The sequence below is a fragment of the Manihot esculenta genome, chromosome 16 (assembly GCF_001659605.2).
Source record: "Manihot esculenta cultivar AM560-2 chromosome 16, M.esculenta_v8, whole genome shotgun sequence".
NCBI classification, from domain to species: Eukaryota; Viridiplantae; Streptophyta; class Magnoliopsida; order Malpighiales; family Euphorbiaceae; genus Manihot; species Manihot esculenta.
The window spans coordinates 25,133,735-25,158,653 of NC_035176.2; the positions used below are offsets into that span (position 1 = coordinate 25,133,735).

At 37.3% G+C, this 24,919-nt stretch overlaps 1 protein-coding gene across 4 annotated transcripts in view; it reads right to left on the reverse strand.

Annotated features, from left to right (window-relative positions):
- Window positions 1-457: 457 nt before the first annotated feature.
- LOC110603898 (dnaJ homolog subfamily C GRV2) overlaps window positions 458-24,919 on the reverse strand; it is a 35,412-nt gene continuing 10,950 nt past the window's right edge. For 2 of the 4 annotated variants that reach the window (XM_021741891.2, XM_021741893.2), the window contains exons 3-22: window positions 24,158-24,245; window positions 23,856-24,064; window positions 23,567-23,668; window positions 23,427-23,489; window positions 21,040-23,244; window positions 20,570-20,932; window positions 20,100-20,240; window positions 19,375-19,767; window positions 18,751-19,245; window positions 16,498-16,721; window positions 16,050-16,394; window positions 13,609-13,903; window positions 5,228-5,683; window positions 4,811-5,156; window positions 4,387-4,730; window positions 3,840-4,304; window positions 3,156-3,280; window positions 2,376-2,499; window positions 1,618-1,686; window positions 458-917 (exon numbers count right to left, since the gene is read on the reverse strand). In XM_021741891.2, the coding sequence (XP_021597583.1) occupies window positions 726-917; window positions 1,618-1,686; window positions 2,376-2,499; window positions 3,156-3,280; window positions 3,840-4,304; window positions 4,387-4,730; window positions 4,811-5,156; window positions 5,228-5,683; window positions 13,609-13,903; window positions 16,050-16,394; window positions 16,498-16,721; window positions 18,751-19,245; window positions 19,375-19,767; window positions 20,100-20,240; window positions 20,570-20,932; window positions 21,040-23,244; window positions 23,427-23,489; window positions 23,567-23,668; window positions 23,856-24,064; window positions 24,158-24,245 (7,044 nt within the window). In that variant the 3' untranslated portion in view covers window positions 458-725. Of the gene's footprint in view, window positions 918-1,617; window positions 1,687-2,375; window positions 2,500-3,155; window positions 3,281-3,839; window positions 4,305-4,386; window positions 4,731-4,810; window positions 5,157-5,227; window positions 5,684-13,608; window positions 13,904-16,049; window positions 16,395-16,497; window positions 16,722-18,750; window positions 19,246-19,374; window positions 19,768-20,099; window positions 20,241-20,569; window positions 20,933-21,039; window positions 23,245-23,422; window positions 23,490-23,566; window positions 23,679-23,855; window positions 24,065-24,157; window positions 24,246-24,919 lie in introns of those variants that run through there. The other 2 variants (XM_021741894.2, XM_021741895.2) reach the window with 2 other exon arrangements.

The window sequence follows — 24,919 nt, forward strand, 5'->3', positions numbered from 1 at the left end:
ACAAATAAAAAAATTTAACCATTCATTAATTTCAAACCATAAATATCTAAAATAATTTTAGTTTGTATTTTAAATAATCCATTACTTTAAAATTATTTAAATAATAAAATTATTATCTATTTTTAAATAAATAATCTCCTAATATTCCTTCCGCTTTCAGATACATATTCAAAGAAAGATTTTAGAGGCATGATGTAAGTGCAAATCATAGAATGGAAAAGTGCCGAAATTTCTAGTTATGGAATGGTTTGATGCTAAGAAGATAATTCAAAGATGCGGTAGTGTAAATTATATAGCTAAAATTTCGGTGCCATAAAAACATGTGGAAAATTGAAGAAAAGAGTTATTGTCAGTATTTCTAATCAAGCAAATGAATTAAGAGGTTGAAAGAATTAGCATCCACCCCATTAGCTTTGCTTTGCCCCCATTTTGAGAATTTAATTTTGAGGAGTATATGTCAAAACTGGTAGTTAGCTAATAAAAACTAATAAGCAATGGGGGTTTGTCTTCAATCCTTTTCAGAGCATAGCCATTTCTTTTCCGTCGAAAGGAAAATTTGAAGGACTGACACTTCTAACTCAAGCCCCAAATGTGCATGCAAGTGAATTAGCAAAAAATATAAATAAATAAATAAATAAATAAAAGAGAAAAGAAAGGTAAAAGGGTTAAAAAGCTGTACATTATGCGACTATACATATGAAATGGGCATATAATGCTTTCAGAAACTACTGAATCAATGACTCCTTCCCATTTGAGTCTAATGTTGTAGGTGCTGGTGCTTGTGGCGGCGGAGCAGTGAGAGCATATGTCAGTGTAGGCGAAGAATTCTCAATTAGATCGGCAACTCCTGCAGCAGCAGATTGGACGCTCCAAGGAAGGAAGAGATCGTGTCTCTGGTCTTTATAAGCACTCCAGACCTGCAAATGGCCATAACAAACAATGTTTCCTCATTTTATTAGTCCGTCTGAACTCTGATACATATCAATACCAGATCACAAATAGAAAATAGCGTAAGTAGAACATGCATCACGAAATTTAGTGTAATTCACCGCAACGATTACTAAATTGTGAAGTTGACCATCAATGTTGTGCAGTCCCACAAGATTAATGTATATTTACACCGTTATATTACTTGAGATTAACCTAACTCAACTCCTAAACTAAAAGCGTGACAATTTATAAAATAATAACAATTAAACACAAACTAATCGTATTATCGATGAAAAATAAAAATTAATTACACATATATCCTGACCACACTCAAAATTTTATTGATTGTGCTCTAATTTTATTCATAAACTAATAAAGTTAAATAAAGATAATTTTATTATTTTATAAAAATTTAGAGCGTAATTGGTAAAATTTATTATAGTAAAAAACACGTGAGACTTTTTTTTTTTTTTTTCATACACATAATTAATAATATAGTTAATTTGTATTTTAATTGTTATAATTTCTGTAAGTTCAAAGTGTTTAATATGTTACCATGTATTTGGCCTAGTCGCATATGATAATAACTTAATGATTGTAAGCATAGATACGAAGAGTATTAATTCAGGCCAAGAACAGCAACATCAAAAAAATGATAGTTGAAAGAAAGAACATATTGTCACTTACATCGGAGGCATTCAATATCTCACTCACTTTATTACAATGCGCGCCTTCTGTTGCAAATGCATGCAAAACCTGTAATGTCAAGTAATTTGTGACTCAAAACAAAAGAAAAAAGAAATATAGAAAAGAAAAGAAAAGAAAAGAAAAGCATGAAATAACCTTCAAATCATGAAAAGGACAAACCATTGTCCATTTGTTTTATGCATACGACATAAAGAAATTTGGAAATTAATAGAAGACGAACAAAGAAGGAAACCATCCTCGATCATATTGCAAAACACCTAACAGCAATTTTGCCCATATGATTATGTATTTGAATGATTTTGTACAGAGTATGTCCCCCACAAAAGCTGCATAAAACTTCCACGCAGCAAAAATTTCTCGAGCACATAGAAAAGATAAAATAAAAAAGGTTTAACTTCCAGAGATGATTTTTCATCATTAATATACCAGCAATTTGTTGTAGCCAAAGAAAAAATAATAATTAATTTTTCCTCATTGAGAAAACACACTCGTGCATCTAAAAGTGCATTTATAAATATATATCAATCAAAAAATATATATTAAATTTAAATAGACCTACAAGAATAGGATGATGTTCAAAATAGACCTGCAAGAATAGGATGATGTTCAATAAATTCGAACAGAATCATGACCTATAAAATTTATCAAGAAGCTGATGACTGAAAACAAACAGAATAACCACAAAGTCCAACTGGCATACCCAAAAAAAAAAAAAAAAAGAAATTAAAAATTCTGACCTCAATTGCAAGCACTCTGCCAATAGATGCTTCAGATTCATTCCACTTCATCTGAGAGCAAAGGCCACTCCTTCCCCCTGCCCTCCAGTCAAGAATGCCAAGAAGTACTTCCACAAGGCCAACTCTGTCATTCAAGCAAAGTTCCTTCAATATTAATAATAAATTTTCTACTTGCATAATATGGGCCATGCACTCCACAAAATTTAACACTGGCAAACAGAAGCCATCTTAGCAATTATTTGCAAGATCACCATTTCCAGGGACCAAACTAACAAGATCCTCTTTCTTTCTTTTCTTTTCTTTCTTTTTTTTTTTTTTGGAAAATGCAAATGCAAAATTTTTCTGCAGACAACAAAACTATTTCAAATGTTAACAACTTTTTCTCAAACTTTTGAAAAGTCCGGGTGTTCTAATGCTAGCCACCTTCACTAATTAATAATGGGGCTTCTCAAGATTTATTTATATACGTTTGTCATCTGCCCTTTGAATTCTCCAGCATGCCATTTATGAACACGTTTTCTGCTTGCAAAAGTTTGTTAATAGAAGAATTCTCATTTCATAAAAAGGAACAGAAAGAAAAAAAAAAACGATTTTGTTTAAATCTTACACCTATATAAATCATCAGAATATACTTCATTTATGCTATGCACAATTTTACAAGGAACCAGGTTTCAGGTGAACTTATGCACCAGCAAAGTGCAGATCAAAGAGTGGATAAAAGCCCATTTGCAACACACAGCATTCTGATAAGTAAATAGCTCCAAGAGGGGCAAAACTTACTTAAGTCCTTGTGCAACTAGTGCATCCCGTGCACGATTTCCAGCAACAACAACACGTTTTAGTGTCTCAAGAGCTAGTATGCTTCCACCTTGCCATCCTATAGCTCTCATTAGAAGCGGAACCACCTGAAAACAAACAAAGTGGAACAAGCCATGGGATATTAGATGCATATATACAAAAAGAAAAGTGATAATATTTAAATCATTACTAACAATGTGAGGTCAAGGAAAGAGATGCATAGTTATTCACTCACTCTCTCTCTCTCTCTCTCTCTCTCCAACACACACACACTTGCAAACACGCAGATGGGGCACAGAATTTGGAATAATAAAAATGACATTATCAAAATGAAACCAGATATAAGAATTTGGAATAATAATAATCAGACATTACCAAATGCTATTACCAATTTCCTAAAATATAAGATTTCTTACCATCATTAAATTAAACCTTATATATATACATATGCACACACAAAATGGAAACAATAATAAAGGATAAATTAGCAGAAATAGCGTAAACTATGAGAATCGATCTTGTATCAAACAGTATTCATGTGTTGAACCATGACAGCCCCCTCCCTGGAGAGAGGATTAGGAAAGTTTGAGTTTTTCCTTAGTTAACAGACCTTAGTATCTCCATCTGATAATAAATTTCAGGAGATGAAGCACCACGAAAACACACCTGAAGTGTTCCTGCACTAGTTGCAGCCATGGCCTCAGCACATATTGTACTCGCAGCAAGTTGATGTAGGACACGCAAACAACTAAGGCGCCCACGTTCCTTTGGAATTTGTGCAGGTGATGTAGAGCTATCATCAGATGCATATGTTTTTTCTGCATAGTTGCCATTTTTTACCTCCTCTGATGACATTGTTTCTCTCCTTCCCTCATATGCTACAGCAGCTACAAGTTTAGGCACATAGCCAAGATACCCAACATGATCTGCAAGTGCAGGGTGCACTCGCAATAATGAAACCAAAGCAGCAGAAAGAAGTAAAGGAAGCTCAGGGTCCATAGGTTGTGTGTCATAATGTGTGGCAGCAATGGAGGACAAATATTGATCCAGTAGCCCTTCCAAGAATCTCTTTGGATTTCTGAGAGGAAATTTAGGATCCTTGAGGAACAGTCTAACATAGATTCCACCAACCTGTATAACCATCAATTTTTTTATTCCAGAATACTAGCATGTGAAGACATTATAATCTGGCAGCAGCATATACTAAATCTACCTGTGGCTCATCTCGCATTTCCTGTTGTCCAGATGCCTGCTCAGGAACATCCCAGTCAACAATACGGCCTTTCATCTGTTCATGGTACAAGTCTGACGCCATTGTAGCAATTTGATCTGACAAAGATGCAGCCATTGCAGGGGTCCATACAAGCTCTGGTGTCTCTGTTGTCTGTTCAATCACGGATACAACAGCCTCACCAGGGCCATCCCTAATAATCGATACAAGACCATCTGGAAGGAACCTCGCCAGTGTAATAGCAACTCTGGGTCCGTGCATTGGCTGACCGACAAGCTTCCCCAATAATGAGGCAGCTGCAGCTCTCTGCTGTAAGGGAATATCTTCTGCACATTACCATTCATATAATTGATGAGATTCTATCTTGATATAATCAAACAGAAAAGACGAATTATAAAACTATTACTTTGCAAAGGCAAGAGAAGTTCAAGAATGTACACAACTCCCCCATGCTTGGCAGCTGCCCAAGCAAGTTCTGGAGTGCTTGCCAAAGTATAGAGAACATGAAGAGCCCCTTCACGACAACTTGGAGCAGAGTGAAGCATTTGTAGTAAAAGGAGGAGACTCGATCCATCTGCAACCATAGCTTCCAAGCAACGAGCATATGCAGTCAAGAGAGAAAGAACATCAAGGCAAAGGTGAAGAATGTTGCCATCTGATGAAATGGGCATAGAAAAACATTCGAAGAGAGGCAGTAGTTTCTCTTTGGAAGAAAATATGGATGCCAAATTTGGATTACTTGTCAGTAGGTTCTGTCAATTAAAAAAAGAAGTATCAGATGCATAGGTCATCATAATCTGATAAACAAAAAGAAGTAATGTACCTTGAGTGCAGTCAATCCCAATTTAAGGTTTTTGACCAGTTTCATCTCTTCTTCGTCTGTTGACTTTCCATCTGAGACTGCTGATGAATCATCAAGATCAAGTCCATTTATAGATACATCAGTGGTATTATTCTGGGTCTCTGATGTCTCAAGTGAGGAACCGCTGGAACTAAGTTTACTTTGAGCATCAGAAACTACAGGAAATTGGTTGCGAACTAGAAATGATATGAAATCAATTAGAGCAACACAAAAAGCTTCAGGTTCACTAATCTCAAACTCTGGCTGATCATTGTAGACCCTCAAGTAAACATTGCCCACAAAAATTTCTTTCGATAGTGCTTCATATGAAAAGACTTGTGAATCTTTCAAGCTGTATGAACCATTAGGCCCAATACTTGCACGTTGCTCATCAACAAATTTCAATAATTCTGCTCGAGTTGAAGAGTTCCAAATGATCTACATCCACAAGCATTAATAAGTCAAATAATTTTTTAGAAAATTTCAATAAAAATATTCACTCTTCCAGCTATAACAAAACCGGCCATGCAATGCAGTCACTAATAGTGAAGGAACTGTTACTGATTGATCAAGTAAAAGAAGAATATCTAAAATACAATAGATTCAAGAGCATATTTGGTTTCTTCACTAGTAACAATCAGTCAGTGGTTTTAAACAACAGACATTACGTAATGTAACAATCATTAAATACTGATTGATCAAGTAAAAGAAGAATATCTAAAATACAATAGATTCAAGAGCATATTTGGTTTCTTCACTAGTAACAATCAGTCAGTGGTTTTAAACAACAGACATTACGTAATGTAACAATCATTAAATACAGGTTTGGAAGGCACAGGCAGACGGGCGACGCACCTCCACGCGCCAGCGAGTGGGACGGTGTCAGAAACTAGTTACGGTGCGTGAAGCTCACTCGCCAGTCAGAAGATCGTCATCTCTCCATCATCCTTCTTGGGTAGGCAGTGAGAGACAAAAGTCACTTTATAGGGGTGACTTAGGAGAACAGAACAAATAAAGCCCGAAGTCTCCAAATAGAACAAAAAGAAAAAAATTCAAATCTTTGTCTATAGGTGTTGATACTATGTAGGGAAGTAATATTTTTTGTGTATATTATAATGGAGATTATAATATATTTATACATAAAAGACCTATATAGGAAAGGAAGGGAATCCCCTTATCAAGCCTAAAATCAAGCAATTTCTAAGATCAAGCTGCTAATAAATCTGTCCATATTTATTTTCTATATCACCATATTTACTTCCTATAACACTTATCAATAATTTTCTAGTGGCATTTCTAAGTTGGATTTTATCACCTTTACTTAGTTAACTTATCAAAAATTTCTTGTGGCGTTTTCTAACTGAAATTATCGCTTCATTATCTAATTTTTCTAATTGTATGAGTTGGTTAGGAGTGTAGTAGAGCAACTTCTGGAAGATATCTTTTATCTCGTCCTTTGTCAAAGTTATGTGACAAGGTACTTAGTTAACTTATCAAGAATTTCTTGTGGCATTTTCTAACTGAAATTATTGCTTCATTATCTAATTTTTCTAATCGTATGAGTTGGTTAGGGGTGTAGTAAAGTAACTTTTGGAAGATATCTTTGTCTCGTCCTTTGTCAAAGTTATGTGACGAGGTTCTTGGTCACAGGTTAATCCTAGGTTCTGCATCACCCTACAAGGGTGACCTAAAAAACATAGTGACGGTAGAAAGGTAATCTTTTATTATCGATTACAATAGAGATTACAACATATTTATACATGAGAGACTGTATCTAGAAAAGAAAGGAAATTAAGCCTATAATTATGCAATCCCTAAGATTAAACAACTAGCATATCTATCAATATTTACTTCCTATAACCTATAACACTCCCCCCTCAAGTTAGAGCATAGATGTTAATCATGCCCAACTTGTTACATATATAATCAACTCGAGTCCCATTTAGAGCCTTAGTGAAGTTATCTCCTAGTTATTCTCCAGTTCGGATATATCCTGTTGAGATTATCTTTTGTTGGACCTTCTCATGAACAAAGTGATAGCCAATGTGTTTAGTCCTCTCATGAAATACTGGATTAGAGGCATTGTGGATAGGTGCTTGATTATCACACCACAACTTAACAGGCAGCGAATTTATGAATCCAACCTCTTCCAATAGTTGACGCGCCCACAAAACTTCACATATGGCTTGTGCCATAGCTCGATATTCAGATTCAGCACTAGAACGAGAGACCACATTTTGCTTCTTACTTTTCCATGAGACCAGGTTACCTCCCACAAAAACACAATATCCAGTAGTTGACTTCCTAGCAACCTTCGAGTTTGCCCAATCAGTATCAGAAAATCATTCAATATTTGAGTGCCCATGGTTACCATAGAAGAGGCCTCGTCTTGGGGCCACTTTTAAGTAGGCAAAGAATCTGTCCCAGAGCATCCCACTAAGCAATAGTAGGAGAGGACATAAACTGACTTACCACACTCATTGAATATGCAATATTAGGACTAGTCACCGTCAAATAATTCAGCTTGCCAACTAATTTTCTATACATTTCAGGACCTACAAATGGCTCACTGTCTTCTGTGGTAAGTTGAAGGTTAGGGGTCATTGGAGCACTACAAGGCTTAACACCCAATTTTTCTATTTCTGCCAACAAACCAAGGACATATTTTCTTTGAGATCATTGTTATTAGCAGATGGGTAAGGCTGATGTGTGTAGACTTGAAGAGGTGGCATAGAGGTGGGAGATTGACACACTTGAGGCAAAGGAGAGATAAGAGTCGGAGGTATAGGCAAAGCTCTAGGAACAAAGGTTTTATGTGCCGGACTCGAAGAAAAGCAAGGAGAGGTTTCAAAAAAGGTGACATCTGCAGACACAAAATATCTATTAGTAGTAGGGTCATAGTATTTGTAACCTTTTTGAAGCCGTGAATATCCGAGAAAGACACATTTAACCGATTTGGGCTGGAGTTTGTCTTTGCCAAGAGTATGATAATGAACAAAGCATATACATCCGAAAACACACAAAGCCAACTGAGTGGAATTCTGGTTAGGAAATAGAACAGAATAAGAACTTTGATGCTGCAAAATAGATAAAGGCATTCGGTTAATGAAGTAACAGGCAATAAGGACAGCTTCCCCCCAAAAATGCAATAGAACATTGTGATGTAGAAGTAAGGTGCGGGCTATTTCAATCAAATGCCGATTTTTTCGCTCGGCAATCCTGTTTTGTTGTGGGGTATGAGAACAAGAAGTCTGGTGAGTAATACCCTGAGTAGATAAGAAATGAGTGAATGAGGAAGACAAATATTCTCTTGCATTATCACTTCGCAATACCTTAATGTGAACACCAAATTGATTATGGATGTCAACATAAAATTTTTGAAAAATAGAGAACAACTCGGAATGATTCTTCATCAGAAAAAGCCAAGTGCAATGAGAATAGTCATCAATAAAGATAACAAAATATTGAAATCCTAGAGTTGTACTAACCCGACTTAGACCCCAAATATCTGAATGAACAATATCAAACATAGAAATGGCCTTATTATTGACCCGCTTGGAAAAAGAAGCTCGAGTTTGCTTCCCAAGTTGACAAGACTCACATTCTAAAGAAGGTAAGGATGAAGGACTAGGAACCAGTTTTTGTAACTTGTTCAGACTTGGGTGCCCCCAACGACTATGAATGAGTTCAGCGGAGGTGGTAAACACAAAAGCACTTGGAGGGTTAGACGTGGAAAAATAGTCTAATCTGTGTGACTCATATCCTGCTCCGATCATCTTCCCAGTACTTCGGTCCTGCACAATCACAGATTCAGCAGTAAAAATGATTGAACAGTGAAGATCTTTAGTCAATTTGCTAACAGAGATTAGGTTGTATAGACATTCAGGGGTGAATAAAATATTAGTCAAGGGGATAGAAGGAAGGAGATATAAGTTACCTATCCCTTTAACTTGAGTTTGTGAACCATTAGCTAATGTGACTTTAGATGGTGTAGAAGGTGAAACAAGAGTAGAGAAAAGATTGGAATTACCAGAGATATGATCAGAAATACCAGAGTCGAGGATCCATGAACCGATGGGTAAAGACTTGGTTAGATAAGCAAAAGAGTTACCAGAATGAACAATGTTTGGAGAAGAATGTTGCTGAGTAGCTCGGAACTGTAGATATTCTCTGTACTTTGCTTCATTTAGAGTAACTGAATTCGGTTTGGAACATGAGTCTACTCTATTTGATTGGGCTATGTGAACTGTATTTAGGGTTATATGCTTCTGAGACATGTTGAGAGAGAGAGTTTGAAGAAAAGAACCTGCTTCAAGACGTGACCAACAGTCCCGAAGGTATTGTTCACAAAGGATGGGTGAAGGAGAGCTGGGCAAGTGATTGGACCTAGTGGGCTGGAGTCGCCAGCGTCGGGCGAGTCTGGGAAAGGGTCACCAGCGTGAAAAGGTCGCCGGATGCAGAAACAAAATGGCGGCGCGTGAAGGCTCATGGAGGCGCGTGGTGGCGTCTCTGGTGACGGCGCTTTAGGGAGGTGCCAATCGGAGACCGGCGAGGCTGGTGGCTTGGGTGGTGAGATTAACTAACTTCCGAAAAACCTCCAAATGAAGGTGGCAGATATGCCACTCACAGATAGGCCAAGACGCTTGGCTCTGATACAATGAAACAATGATGAAAAAAGAAAGAGAGAGATTTTGAGAGAAAGATCCTTGATTATTCCCCTCAAGCCAATTGGGGTATATATACTACTTACAAGAATAAATTAATTCCCTAATTATAGCCAAATCATATTCCAATTATATCACACAATCATATCCCTAATTATACACACAATCACTACAAATCTAGGCTATATATATAAAGTATCTCAATAAATATCATCTCTCCACATTGATTTCTCCTTTGAATCTCTCTAATCTTATCCTGACCAATGGATAAAACCACTAATTAAAGGAGTTGGGAGGCAATATGTCTCCCTTTTATTCCTTTAACTACATTCTTTTCCTCCTAAATGTCGCATGCCCATATAATCTAAATCTGAATTACTAAATTAAATAAACATCACAACTTTTCTTCACAGCTAATCTATTGTTATCCAGGACCGGGATACAAAAAGGTGATTGGCACAGGATGAGAGACATAAGGATTGTATCACCTCAGTATTCCAAAATTTCCGTCACTTTCTCTTCTGCTACATATCCATATCTTCTTCACAGTGGTTTGGTTCATCCTAGCATCTCTAAATTTCAAAACATGGTATCTAGTCTTTCTCCATTATCCTTTATAGAGTGTGAGATATGTCAACTGGAAAACAAACTCATGCTTTGTCTCTTCTTGAGTATCTCCTTAAATCCAGTTTATCTAAACGCCCAATTATCTCTCCGTGATCAACAATAGTCTCCCCTTACAGTAGTTTCCCTTTGAATAAAATGCTCTAGAGTTATAGGACTAGAAATCATCTCTTCTCTCTCATTGCAAGGTTCAATATCTCTAAACGGAACATCTGTACAAATAAAGTATTTTCTAGATGGAGGGTGACAACACTTGTAACTCTTACATATGGGAGAGTACCCAACAAACATGCATTTAAGGTCTCTAAGATCTAGTTTCCTAGTTGTCCTAGCTTGAACAAAACACATACACCTAAACACCTTTGGTGGAACAATATAATTATTTTTTTTCTTATAGCACCTCTAAAGGACTTCTAAAGGCAAGAGCTTTGATAAGCATTTTATTAATGAAATAAGTTGCGGCTAAGACTGCATCTCTCCAATAGGTTTTTGGAAGATTCATGGTGAAGGTGAAAATGAGAGATATGACTACTTCCAACATGTGCCTATTTTTCTTTTCAAGAACACCATTTTAGGCACTAGTGTAAGAACAATTAGTTTGATATAGTACCCCATTAGACTCCAGATAAGCAGAAAAATGACTATGTGTAACGGTCAGCTGTCTGTTTGCGGCTTCCGCAGGTAGCTGTTCCGTCCCACATCGGTAGATTTGAAAAAAAATTAAATTCTATATAATAGCTAGCACGAAACTACTAAATAACTTGGGTTAACCATTTTGGGCCAAGTGGAAAGTGGGCCCAAAAGCTATTTGGGTCAGTTTGGGCCCGGCTGTTTCAATTGGTATCAGAGCCATTTTGGGTTAGACAAATTGTGCGGAGCTAGTGGGCCTGCGAGGAAAGGGCTACCCATGAGAGACGAGGTGGAGCCGCCCGAGGTACTAGTGAACCACAATACCCAAGGGTCCGGTCCTGGTTAGCAATTGCAACCGATTCAGTTGCGACGAGGACGTCGCAAATTTAGCGGGACCGAGTGTAACAGTCAGTTGCATGCTTATGGCTTCCGCAGGCAGCTGTTCTGTCCCACATCGGTAGATTTGAAAAAAATTAAATTCTATATAATAGCTAGTACGAAACTACTAAATAACTTGGGTTAACCATTTTGGGCCAAGTAGAAAGTAAGCCCAAAAGTTATTTGGATCAGTTTGGACCCGGCTGTTTCACTATGTGCCAAAATTAATTTACAAAACTTTTATCTTAGCATCAAATTGAGTATGAATCATCTTGTGAAAAGATTGAAAGCAAGAAAACACGTTACTTTTTATCTTTATCAAATACACCCAAGTCATTCGAGTGCAACAATCATAAAAGTAATAAACCAGTGACTACTAGATAGGGAAACGGTTTGTGTAGGCTCTCAAATATCAGAATAGATAGTCATAAAAGGGATCGTACTCCTATTATTACGCAAAGGATAAGAGTTTCTTATATGCTTAGCATACTTACAAGCATCACAAAATAAAGAGCCAAACTGAGCCTTAGAAAATAAGTCAAGATAAAGTTTTTCTAAAATGTAAAAAGATGGATGTCCTGACTGTCTATGCTACTATGTGATTTCTTGGTTGACATTCTTATTTTCTCTAAAAAGAGTAATATGAACCAAAACTCGAATTCCCTTGCAACGTATATAAACCATTGTATAGTCTACCATTGTCAATTCTATGTGAATTCCCAGTTTCAAGGTCCTGAATAACACAATAATCAAGAGAAAATTCAATTTTATAGTCAAGAGTTTTGGTAAAAGCACTAGCAGATAAAAGATTAACAAGGAAATGACAAACATGAAGAACAGAGAATAACTTAATATTTGGAATATAAACAATAGAACTGGTTCTAGAGACAAAAGAGAAAGAACCATCGGCTATTCTAACAGTGTCCTTTGTAGAAGAACCATCGGCTATTCTAACAGTGTCCTTTGTAGAAATGAAAGATAATTAAAGAAGTTTTTAGAGGAGCTTTTCATGTATCTATTTGCGCCACAATCAATAATTCATGGAGCAATATCAAGAGACGAAGTAAAAGCATTATCAGAAGCTCTTATATTACCCACGTTAATCACTTTTTTGTCTGCCATTTTAAGAAGAAAAAACTACCTTTTTTCTATCAAAAAAGGGAAAAAACTATTGTTCATTGGAGAAACGAAGGCGAAAGGGCATGGGTCTAGGCTGGTCAGAGGCACAACATGAAGGGGAGGTCATTGGAATGGAGGATCGTTGGAAAAGAGCACCAGAGGATGACCCATGCGCCAGCGCGTGGAAAAGGACGCCGAATCTTGGTAGCGCATAAGCTCACGCACATGGCCGGAACAAAGGCATGTCGTCACAAATAGGCTGGAAATACGATGGGTCTTCTCCTGATATGGGCGATATCGGTCAACTCCTTCTATAGAGTCACCTAGAAGCTTGACCTATAAAAACCCTAACTCTATGAACAGTATCAGGAATCCTTATACCAAATAACATTGACAAAACTCTAATTACAAGGAATAAAATCTCTACAATTATGTCCTATAATTTAGCCTAAAATATGGCATGAGATCAACCCTTAATTTGTGCAATTATGTCCTAAAGTTCTCCTCATTAGTCACCAGATTTAAATCCATAGTCATCTTGAAAGAATATTATAGACATTAGAAGCATGCAATAGAAGAATAATGTCACCCCTAGCATTCAAAATTCCTTCTATTATCCCCCCCCACCTATCCTTAGGTATAGACTGCATCTTTGATTCTCAAAAACTACTAAATAGGTGCTTTGATTTATTTTCCTCCTTAAAACAATCTATGTATCAACTCGTCAAGGGACCATACAGCATTACCTAAAGCTCTAAACTACTTGTACCTCAAAAGTCATAAAGCACTACCACTGCCACATACAATGATTGCATGAAGTCAAAAACCACTCTCTAAAAGAGCAATGACATTTTGATCTGACAGTGTTTTCTAGAAGCACATTAGTGAATAGACTATAAAATTTCATAAGCATGAGCAATTCTATGCCAAAACATTGACAGAATTTACCTCTGGAGACTCCAAATTTGTGTTTAATTTGGATAGCAAGTCTTTTGGCAATTGGTCTTTCAACATACTTGCAAGTTTAGGAGTTAGCAAAGCTCTAAGTGCATCGGCAGCTGGTGCATTATAAGGTGTTGAACTCCCATCAATGCACAAACCGCTAAGTCTTGACAAGGCCTGAGATGCTCGAATAGCATGCATATTTTTGGCAATTTGAACACTAGAACCAACACCATGTGACTCCGTCTTGTCAGATTCTTCAGCAGTTGCGTCATACTGAAGCAATAATGGCAAAAGGTACCTAAAAGAACCAAATTTAAATATAATAATACAACTAGTTAATATAAGAATAAAAACAAGCAGCATAACATTTCACCATAAACCATATCTTCAATGCATGCTGCAAACTATGACCAAATATATACCAGCATGGTGATAATCCAATTGCTTATTGGAACTGTATAATTATCCACACCGTGATATTTTAACGAAACAATTGGGACTACAATATGCAAGCTTCTGAAAAGAAATTTAGCTAGTTTAAGATGCATTTTAAATTACTACCATTATGCTATTTTCAAGTTTAAAGGGTATTGCCACCAAAAAAGATACCGGCAATAACAAACAGTTATAAAATTTTGGGACTGGTAATAATTGACATAGCCAATCTAGCTAATTTGGAATTAAGGCTTAGTTGTCATTGTAGTTGTTATTAGTAAGTGACACTATTGGCCATTACTTGAAAGGTAACAGATGTTATCATAAAGCAGAGAATCTGCTTTTTCTTCTGTTGTGCAGAGAACTTTATATCCATATTTTGTCTAGTTTCTATACAGCTTGCAGTTTGCACTTCTCCAAAGGCTCAAATTTTCCATCTCTAAAAATCCTCAAATTTTTTGAGCTGAGTATTATCAAATAAACTTAGAAGAGAAGGTTTATTCGAAGAAGAGCAATTAACCTACACATCTACATCCATATTTTGCAAATAGTCAGTTATTTGTCTTTGTTGTTGGTGTTTTGGTTATTTGGAAAAGAAAAATGATGATTTATGCTATGTTGTTGACGAATTTTATCACATGAAGTACTAGTTTCTCCCAATGGATAGGGGTTGGTTTCTTTTTCTTAATGTCTCTCTATTTTCAGAAATACACAAGTACTTGGAGAATAACTTCAAAGGAAGTTGTAGAATTCAATAATATTTGCTATGTATAAGTTTCAGCTTGGGCAAGTTAGATTTAGAAAATAAATAACTAAATAAATAATCATGATTTCTTTTGTAAAAAAATAATCTGAAATTAATTTTCACAAATTAAACAGAAAATGTAAAACTTAATATTAATTTAAATGCTTACCTTAGTTGTTATACCTAATGCATAAATAAGTCGATTTTAATGGATGGGTAACTGTAAATAACATAGTAAATCACAAAGAGATATGCTGTTGATGTAATTTAAAAAAAAATTAAAATAAACATTTTTTAATTTAAAAATAATAATTATACTTTATTAATTAAGTTCCTATTCTAAAATCTGATATAAGTTAGTACCTACTACCTAAATTGTTAAAACATTATTAGACTAAATACGGGAGTAATTTTGGCTACATATATTTCCCAACAATGAGTTTTGACCCCTACAGTTTAAAATGCCTGAAGAAGGTTCTGGTAAAGCAAGTGATGAAATTTGATGGAAGTTTGCCACCGACTAGCAAAAAGGGAGAGCTGACTTTCAATTCTTGTGAAAGAAAAATAGCTGGTGTAATAACTTTGGTTGGAGGTACAGTTGAATAATATACAAGGTTAAGTTGCCGGTGGTAACAAGGTTACTTATTACTATCTACCTAGTTATTTCCATTTTAAATTGATTAATGCTAATGATTACTACAAATGATGGATATAATATCTTTAATTGATGTATTTTCCACTTGTTATTTAATTGTGTATCTTAGTTTGATTATAGGATTAAATATTTATTCATTTCATGAACTTTGAAATTTTGTTTTTTAAAAAAATGTGTAGCAATAGGTTGCTACCATTATGTCGCAGCTGTATAGGCCTATTCGTTCACATTACCCGTGACAGAGAGCTCAAAATTAATGTTTGACCAGAATGTCAAGAAACGGGATCAGAAGCAAATCTTGCACTCCTATTAACAAAAGGCAAGCTCAGAATTAAATTATCAGAATGAAAAATTCTGCAATTCAAATCATTCAGAACAGAAGTCTGATTAATTGTCCAGCCAAAGAATACCAATTAGTAATGCATTGGAAATTATTAGTCCAACTAAAATAGGATGATCACATGCAAATCAAAGGCACTGAAAGAGATTACCTGTCTGATTAACGCAAGTGATCATGGAGCTTTTCCAAAGTAAGCATAGAGTGATAGTAACATCTATACAAACAAAACCGAGTAAAAATAAAGTAAAACAAGAAACAGCTCTACTTACCAAAGCACACCTGTCCTCAATAAGGCATCCTGAAATTCAGAGGACACAGAAACATGTGCAATAGTCTGGAGGGCAGCATCAACAGCATCAGGTACAAGCTCAAGTTCAGTGCAGTGCACAATGTCATCAACTAGTCCAGATAATTCAAGCATCTCAGCCCTGGCACTCTCAAACTGACTCAACACAGAAAAGGTGTGCATCACATTTGTAACAATAACAGCAGATGGTTCACTTGCAGAAGTAGTCAGCTGAACTACACACATACAACGAGAAAGAAGAGTTGCAAGGAGTTTTATCCCTCCATCCCTTACAAGCTCCCCACCATTCAATGAAGAAGATGCACACCTAAATATCAGAAATAGAAAGAAGTAAAGCCTGTCAAATCTATATCCATGTTCATTAGAGAAGGAAATGAAAGGAGATGGAAAATAGCTGGAGGAGCATATACGTCAGCCAAGTGAGCTCTGATGCTGCAACAAGCAGGCGTGCTCTATCAGAAGAAAGAAAATTGTTGTCATCATTGTCCACAGTAACTGCATTAAGTAACATGGGATAGCCAGCATATTTAAAAGGCTCCAGCACATTGCCATATCTTCGGTATAAGATGCACTGTCCTTTCAAAAGAAGCAGTAACCTCCAAGGCTGAGGACCCTGCAGACCTTGCATGGTGGCCTACAAATAATAACAGAAGTGGGAAATACTTAGCAAACCAGAGCAGGAAGCTGCAACACAAAATACGAACAGTGGTACTAGAAAACAATCAACTCCTAGCTATTTGCATTCTTGATCACTTGATCTTGATTATGATCTCTAACTATCTGATGTCTGAACTGTCAAAAATAGTGTTCTGAACTGTCAATTAGTATTCCCACATGCAAACAACAAAGAACAAACTAAACAATCTCAAATCACACAAATTTTGGATAATTGCAACATTATTATACAAGACATTTTGGATTATATTTTGTAGGGTGAATTACTATCAAGTCCCTCAGCTTTAGAAAATTTACTAGTTCATCCTATTTGAAACTCACTCAAATTAAACGTATATAAATTTTGTAAAATCGAGCTCTGTAGTCCTTTTGTTAAAAAAACCCATTAATTGTCTCGAATATTTATACTATTTAGTCCCTATAATTTTAATTATAATATTATTCAGTCCCTATAATATTCAATATTCATATTATTTAGTTCCTCTAACCAAGGCTAAAACAAGTTGACTAACAGTTTCTTTGACAAAAAAACTAAAAAGTTCGACTTTACGAAATACAGGAACATTTTAATTGAGTGATACTGAAAGAGGAAAGAACTAGTGAATTTCCTAAAAAATCAAGGACCTGATAGTAATTATCCTATTTTATATTATTGAAGTAGTTAACATTGCCTTTTCTTATTGAAAGTTTGAAAATAATTTATTATACTTTGTTAAATTTAGGACAGGTCTAACCCACCCCAAAAGCTAGCTCAAGGGGAGAAGTGCCTATGGTCCATATAAAGGGCACATTACCCCTTTCCACAACCGATGTGGGATTCAACACAGCTCCCTCATACCCAGAATTTTACTAGTGCATGACATATTTATAGGAGACCCAACATCGGATGGGGAGACTCTGATACCATGTTAAATTTGGGACAGGCCTAACTCCCCTTTGAGTTAGCTCTTGGGGTGAGTTAGGTCTGTCCCAAATTTAACAAAGTTTAAGCTGTTAGCAGAGGTGCAACTCCAATTCCTTATAGAGTAGTAAGCCCAAGCGCTATGGTTCGAAGGGATCTAAACAAAATGCTGGCCCACTTGGTCAACAATCCCCTCTCTCCAGCACCTGCTAGGATTCGAACCCATGACCTTGGCTCTGATACCATATTAAATTTGAGTCAGGTCTAACTCACCCAAAAGTTAGCTCAAGGGGGAGGAGTGTCTATGGTCCATATAAGGGGCACATTACCCCTTTCCACAATCGATGTGGGATTCAACATACTTCTTAGATATTAAAATTTTTGTGGTTATCTTTATTTCTTTCCAGCATGGCATTTTGCATATATTTCATATACATAAAATCGTAAAACATGTTACATTTTGGACAACTGTATTTTGTTTCCACCAAGAGATTTAAAGATATCTAACCCTAAGATACCATATGTCATGGCAAGGACATCATACATTGCAATTTTTCTTCCAAATACCAGAGTGCTTCACCCTTAGTTTAACTTTGGTAAAATATGAAGCATGAGAGTCATCTCGTGAATTCTGAATTTTCCATAAGAAAGATATCCTTCCAGGATAAAATATTTCAACTCCAATCACTTCTCAACATGAGTTCACTAGTACAAGCAACCTAGAACATTGCTGCATGAAAGAACACACATTAAGAATCCTGAGCATCACATGTCTTCCTGCATTCATCCATACACATGCACATACACTTTTATCTCATACATGCTCCTTGGTTTGTGCATACATGTTTGTACTATGTAACACTTACAAAAGAAAAATGAATGTGGTGTCATCAGTAAAAATACCAAATATATATCTATCAGCAAATCAAACCTTCAATAACTAAAGCTTGAAGATGAAGTAATTACTCCATCAACAGCCTTCACACAATATATGGTGCCCATAGTCTCACAGTAATGGCCATGTATGTCCATGGAGAGACGTTTATATATCCCTGTAATTCCTATTTCTGAGCTTGAGGTCAAATACCTGAAGACGTTCATATGCTTTCTGCACAGCAAGAAACTTTTCCCTTCCCTCAGGATTCTTGTCAGGATGATATTTCATTGCAAGCTTTCTATATTGTCGCTTGAGCTTTTCTTCATCAATGTTCTCAATCTGCTGTGATATGCTAGTTATCTCCTTAGAAGTCTCAAAAGCATACTTCTTTCTGGCATCTTCACTTGAGACATCTCCTGGTGACATCTCCAATATACTGCAAGCATCTCCTTCAGAGAGATCCATAGGTCTCCGTGTTAACTCTTCACGCCACATTACCAATAATGACTGCAGAAACTCAACATGTTCAACAATTGGCCAATTTGGAAAGCAAATCTCATCACACAAGTTTCGAAGGTAATATCGGTGACACCACATTTCATCTCTAAGCTCAGGATAGGTCACAGGTGGCATGGGCGCATATTCATATAAAGAATGACAGTGCTGTGACAACTTCTGGGGAAAATCACCCAGATGCTGCAAAACCTGGTGGAAAGAAAATGAGTACATGATGTCAGGAGTACAGTGTAAATATCAGTTCTTAGCCTTTCCATAAACAAGTGACCAGAAAACAATGAAGCACATACTGCATATGCCTAAGTTGAAGTTACCTACTTGTCGAATCAGATTATCTGCTCGCATTTTGTGCGTCCATATAATCTCTGGAGTATCAGAATCTGAAACCATTGCAGCTGTAAAAGCAGCTGGACCACTACGCTCCAGTACATACAGCAAAGATTCAGGAAGAAGCCCACCCAACACACTGCGTTTTGCAAGAGGCAATGATGAAGAAACAGCAGCTTCTTCACCACCATGGAATGCTTGATGGACATGAGTCACAGCAAACAGTTGTGCAATGGAAAGCAGATTGGATCCAGGGTATGATAATGCAAAATAGAATGCACCTGTGCTGTAAAGACGTATCATAGCCTTGGGATTTATGGTCACAACAGCCTTCAACAATGCTGCAGCAGCCTCCACAATACTTGGTTCCCCAGAAAGCATAGCCTATGCAAGCAAGCAGATAATAAATGAGGCAGTAACTTTATGAATTAATGGTTACAATGACTGAGGAATCAACTTCTTTAAAGGAAAATGACATTATTATCTAAACCTGGTATTCATTCAATCAAGATATTCAGAAAATGAAAGGATGCAACACTTATCAAACCCTTCATCCTTTACAATATGCATGCACATCTTGGAAGTCCTCCAAAGTTGACTAAAAATAAGGACACCAAATTCCAATCTCATAAAGTTTGCATAAAAGTCTTAGCTACACCTCAAGTGCATCACAAAAGCATGAATACATGACTAGGAGGAACATCTCAGGAAATTACCTGGGCAATATGTGGAAAGCATCGAGGACTTGAAAGGATATGCTTTACCCTTGGTGTTGGGGTAACTATCTCCCCAGCATCATCTAAGTCTGAATGTGCAGCTACCATGCTCTGTACAATGGACAATGCTGCATCCCCTACCTACATCAATATCCACCAATTAACAGATATCATGGGGGAAAAAGCAGAGGAAACAAAACAATGGACAATTTAAACAGGATGTGACAAAAGAAACGCATTAACTGAGCATATTTGTTGCATATGCACAAAACAGTTCTTCTAAAACTAGTAATGTACAAACCCACATCAACAATATTCATAAAATATAAAGGAACTAGATAACTGAGAGTAAAAATTTACGAGAACGTAAAGTTGCAAGGACATTTGAGAATCACATAAAGATGGTATTCTGGCTACAGACAGCAACCGCATGAAGATCAGAATCAAGAACATGCCTCAATGGTACCTACCTGAGATGATGTGAGGACTGGAACACGAACAGCTAATGCCCAACGAAGTTCACGGATATCAAGCAATCTCTTCCACTCCACCATTCCAGAAGCCCAGCACTTGGTTGTCCAGTCAATTTCTTTCTTTGACCAAAACCCTCTGATAGCATCCTTCTCAACAGGTCCAACTTGTGCACCATCCTTGCCAATAAACATCCATTCTTTAAGTGGCTCCATAAAAGCAGTAGCAGCTAATAAATTAGACTGTAAAGGGATGGAAGTTCTTTCTGACGCTTCATGAACAACTGTCAGCAAATCAACAGCCAATACACATCCTCCAACCACAACACAAGCTTCCACATTAGACAGAACCTTCATTAAAACCTGCAGACAAAGCCTCCACAAATTAAGTACAGGGTGAAGCCAAGAAACAAAAGATAATGAATCATCTAGAAAAAGACAAACAACAAAATAACAATAGACTGATATACCTTCAAAAGGAGGAGAAGGCGGTGCCTCAAAGCTCTATCGTCTGTCCTATCTAAAAGAACTGTAATATGTGCAGTACCCTCAAAAGGACCTATTGTAATGTAATGCTGTTCATACACAATGGCCATTGCTCTTGCACAAAGCTCCCTTACTGAAGAGCCTCCCCCTCCCCCAAAACCATCTAATCTTCCCATATCACACCGATCATCTGATGCACCCAGTTCATCAGGGACAGCACCATCTACTGTAAGCCCTGTGTCTGCATCACATAAAAATTGATGATAGAGTGCCCTAAAGAAAGCTACAGAATCACGCAGCGGAAAATCCTGTGCCCTGCCGCTGCTACCACTATCAAGAAGCAAACGCAGATAATATTGACCTACACATACTTCTTTCGATAAGCTAGGATAACTCACGTTGAACTCAGAATAGTTCCAAGATATCTGTGGTACACTATCTTGTCCAGTCATTGTCTCTATTATCGTCCCTCCTGGAACAATATCTTCAGTACGTTCCTTCTCAACATCAAGTTTATGAACCTCAGCCTGCAAAGCCTCCCTCAGTTCTTGCCTTGTGCGCTCATTCCATATCAGGTCAGGACGATTGTGATCAAGGCTAAATGCTCGCCAAAATTCATGCCAATTACAGAGTAGCCGACCAGAACCCACAGGTGTCTTCTCCACAACAACCTGTGCAGGAGCTAGAAGGCCTGTGTTCTGGAAATCAGCCACATGAGTATCAGAGTCAACTGAATTACAAACATCTGGTTCTGCTGTCTCATGTATATTGGTTGAAGGTCTATCAGCTGAAGCAGGTGAATGCTCATTTTGCAAAGCCACTACAGAGGGAGCATCACTAGTCAAATTTTCAACTGTGTGAAAAGTAGAAGATTGTCCACAATGTGGATCCAAAGCATATGGTTGATAGTTTTCTGATCCTTTAAGACCACCAGCATTTGCCTGCCTCACTGGATCACCACCTTCATGGTTAACTGGATCTTGAGACGTAATTCCTCTCCCAAAATGACCTCTCTGCTGCTTAAGTGAACGTCTCTTTCTCCTACTAATCAATGATACTTCTTGATTTGCATCTTCAAGTTGAACTCCATCAGAGCGTGTGTGCAAATAAGCAACAAGCCCAGGAGGCAGAACCCTAGACAATAAATCTAAAGCTGGTTGATATGAATCAGCCCAAAGAGCAACAAGTTGTCGACTAACCTCACGACGCTCACCAGCAGGAAGGTAAAAAGCATGCAATAAATGCCTCAGCAAAGAAGCATCACGCAAAGAAGCATCACGCATGGATTCTGCTGCAATTGCATCTTCTTCTGCAATTGTACGCATGATCACAGCAACTGTTTCCCTTACACTTTCAGCAGGATGTGCAAACAATGCAAATAAGCGACGCTTCAAACCAGCTACCTGTCGTAACAATTCAACAAAAACTGTGTATTCTGTAGTTTCACCATGTGGTTCACATATCATTGCCTCAAGAACTTCGACAACAGCCATTGACAACAAAGGTGATACGGACATCGGTTTCAATCGGTTGGCAAGGATAATAACATAACCATTATGAGCAAACAAGACAGACTTTGTGTGCATTATTGTGGCATGCTGCTCTCCTTTGGAATCTATCAATAAACTGGGATCTATAGGACCACTTCCAATAAGAGCTGCAACAAGTCCTGCAGCTTCAGCTGCTACACCCTCAGAACCATTTCTAAGCAATCCCATTATTCTTCCAACAGCAGCAGGAAAAGACATTACATGTGAAGCTGCACTTCTTGAAGCCAATAATCTACGTAAACATGAAATGAAACCCATCACTGTTGCAGCTGCTTTAGGAGAAGAAGGTGGTAAGGGAGGAGATTCTGGAGGAAGATTTGGTGTAGCTGGAAGCATTGTAATCAAGGCCATTAAAGCTACCTCCGGCACTTCAATATTAGGAGGAACTCCACTAAATGGAATACAAGCATTGAACTCCCTTATTCTACGCCACAATTTAGCTCTTGAACCAGGCATTGATCCACCTTCAGCAACAGCATCCTTAGCAGCTGCAGCTAAGTGTTTCAAATGCATGGACGCACTCTCCACGTCAACAGTAGGGCGTCGGGTTCCTAGTAATAAATGAACTCTCCCACAAGGTGGATCAATGCAATGACCAGGCATAGTCAACCTAGGTAATACAGGTACTGGGTTCTGAACCTGCATAAGTAGATGGTACACCCAAAAGTCAACAACACATTAAGCTGCCCTAACAAATATTTGTACTAAATGATATATAGATGGGTTAATCAAAAGAATATGCAGCATTAGATTTCCAACTACTTCTATGGCTATAAAACCTACCAATAACCTGTTAACAAACAGGGAACAGATATACCTACTTCTGTTTGCAATACATCCCGAACTGCTGCAAGTAAGCTATCACGAGACGTGCTTGCATAAACCTATATTCAAGCCCTAAATATTAGAAAATTATGCCATAGTAAATCTAAACTTAAAAAAAAGGACTATCAATGCTCACATGTATAGGGCATCCATCATTGTACTCAATAGCAAACATTTGAGGCTCCTCAGCAAATCGAATAAGTGACCTTACTGCAGATAAAGGACGAACAGTAATAGCCTGCAGACATCTAATGAAGATTCTCAGCAATTGATATGTATTACATGTATGCATAGCTATATATGCATTGAATACATCTAACAAACAAGGTTGACATCTCAGTCTCAGACCAGGCAAGCAGCATAACATGGAAACTATTCTAGTATCTACCTCAATCCCCATATCGTGTAATTTTTCATCAACTTACTTCATAGTTTTCTGGGCGCCTTTCAACAAGAGAAGCCTTTGTTAGAATAAATTGACGAGAGACAGCATCACCATGATCTCCAAGTCCACCTTTTGGGCCAATTCCCAAACCCACTCCAGGAACATTTAGAGTTCCATGAGCAGCAGATCGCAACCTTGTTACAGACCAACCCCCACAAGGGGTTTCCTCTGCTCCAACTGCTTCCTTTGCTGAGTTTTCAAATAATTGCATAATTAATTAAAATATAAACAATGAAAAAACAGAGGATAGAGAAGATCAATGAAGTGTTCATAAATAGGTACCCCTCTGCTTGATATACTCTATTATACTCAGGGTTTGAGAACTGTCTACCGAAAGTGATACCCCAACCATTGACGTAGCAGTTTTAGTCTGCAAAAGCACATTCAATGTAATTAGTCTCCATGAAACTATGTTCTGCAGCAGCAAAATGATAAAATAAGTACATGAACATGATACAACAATAATTTATAAAGAGGGAGACCATGGAGCAAAAAATGCAAGTTTAAACTGTTATAGGAGGTAAATATGTATGGATATTTTATATATGTTAGATTTGTTGAATCCCACGTCGCTTTGGAAAATGGATAAAGTGCCCCTTATACAGGCAATAGCCACTCCTCCTTCAAAGGGGTGAGTTAGGCCTGGCCCAAATTTAATATGATATCAAAGCTTCCCTATCCGATACTGGGCTTCCCATAATATGTCACACCAGTAAAGTTTTGGGCGTGAGGATGTGTTGAATCCCATATCGCTTTGGGAATGGGGTAAAGTACCCTTTAAATGGGCCATAGGAACTCCTTTTCTTGAACTAGTTTTTGGGTTGGGTTAGGCCTAACTCAGATTTAACATAGTATTAGAGCCTCCCATCCAATGTTGGGCCTCCCATGATATGTCACGCACTAGTAAAGTTTTGGGCGTGACGGATATATTGAATCCCACATCAGTTTAGAAAAGGGGTAAAGTGCCCTTATATGGGCCATAGGAACTTCTCTCCTTGAGCTAACTTTTGGGGTGAGTTAGGCCTGACTCAGATTTAACAAGCT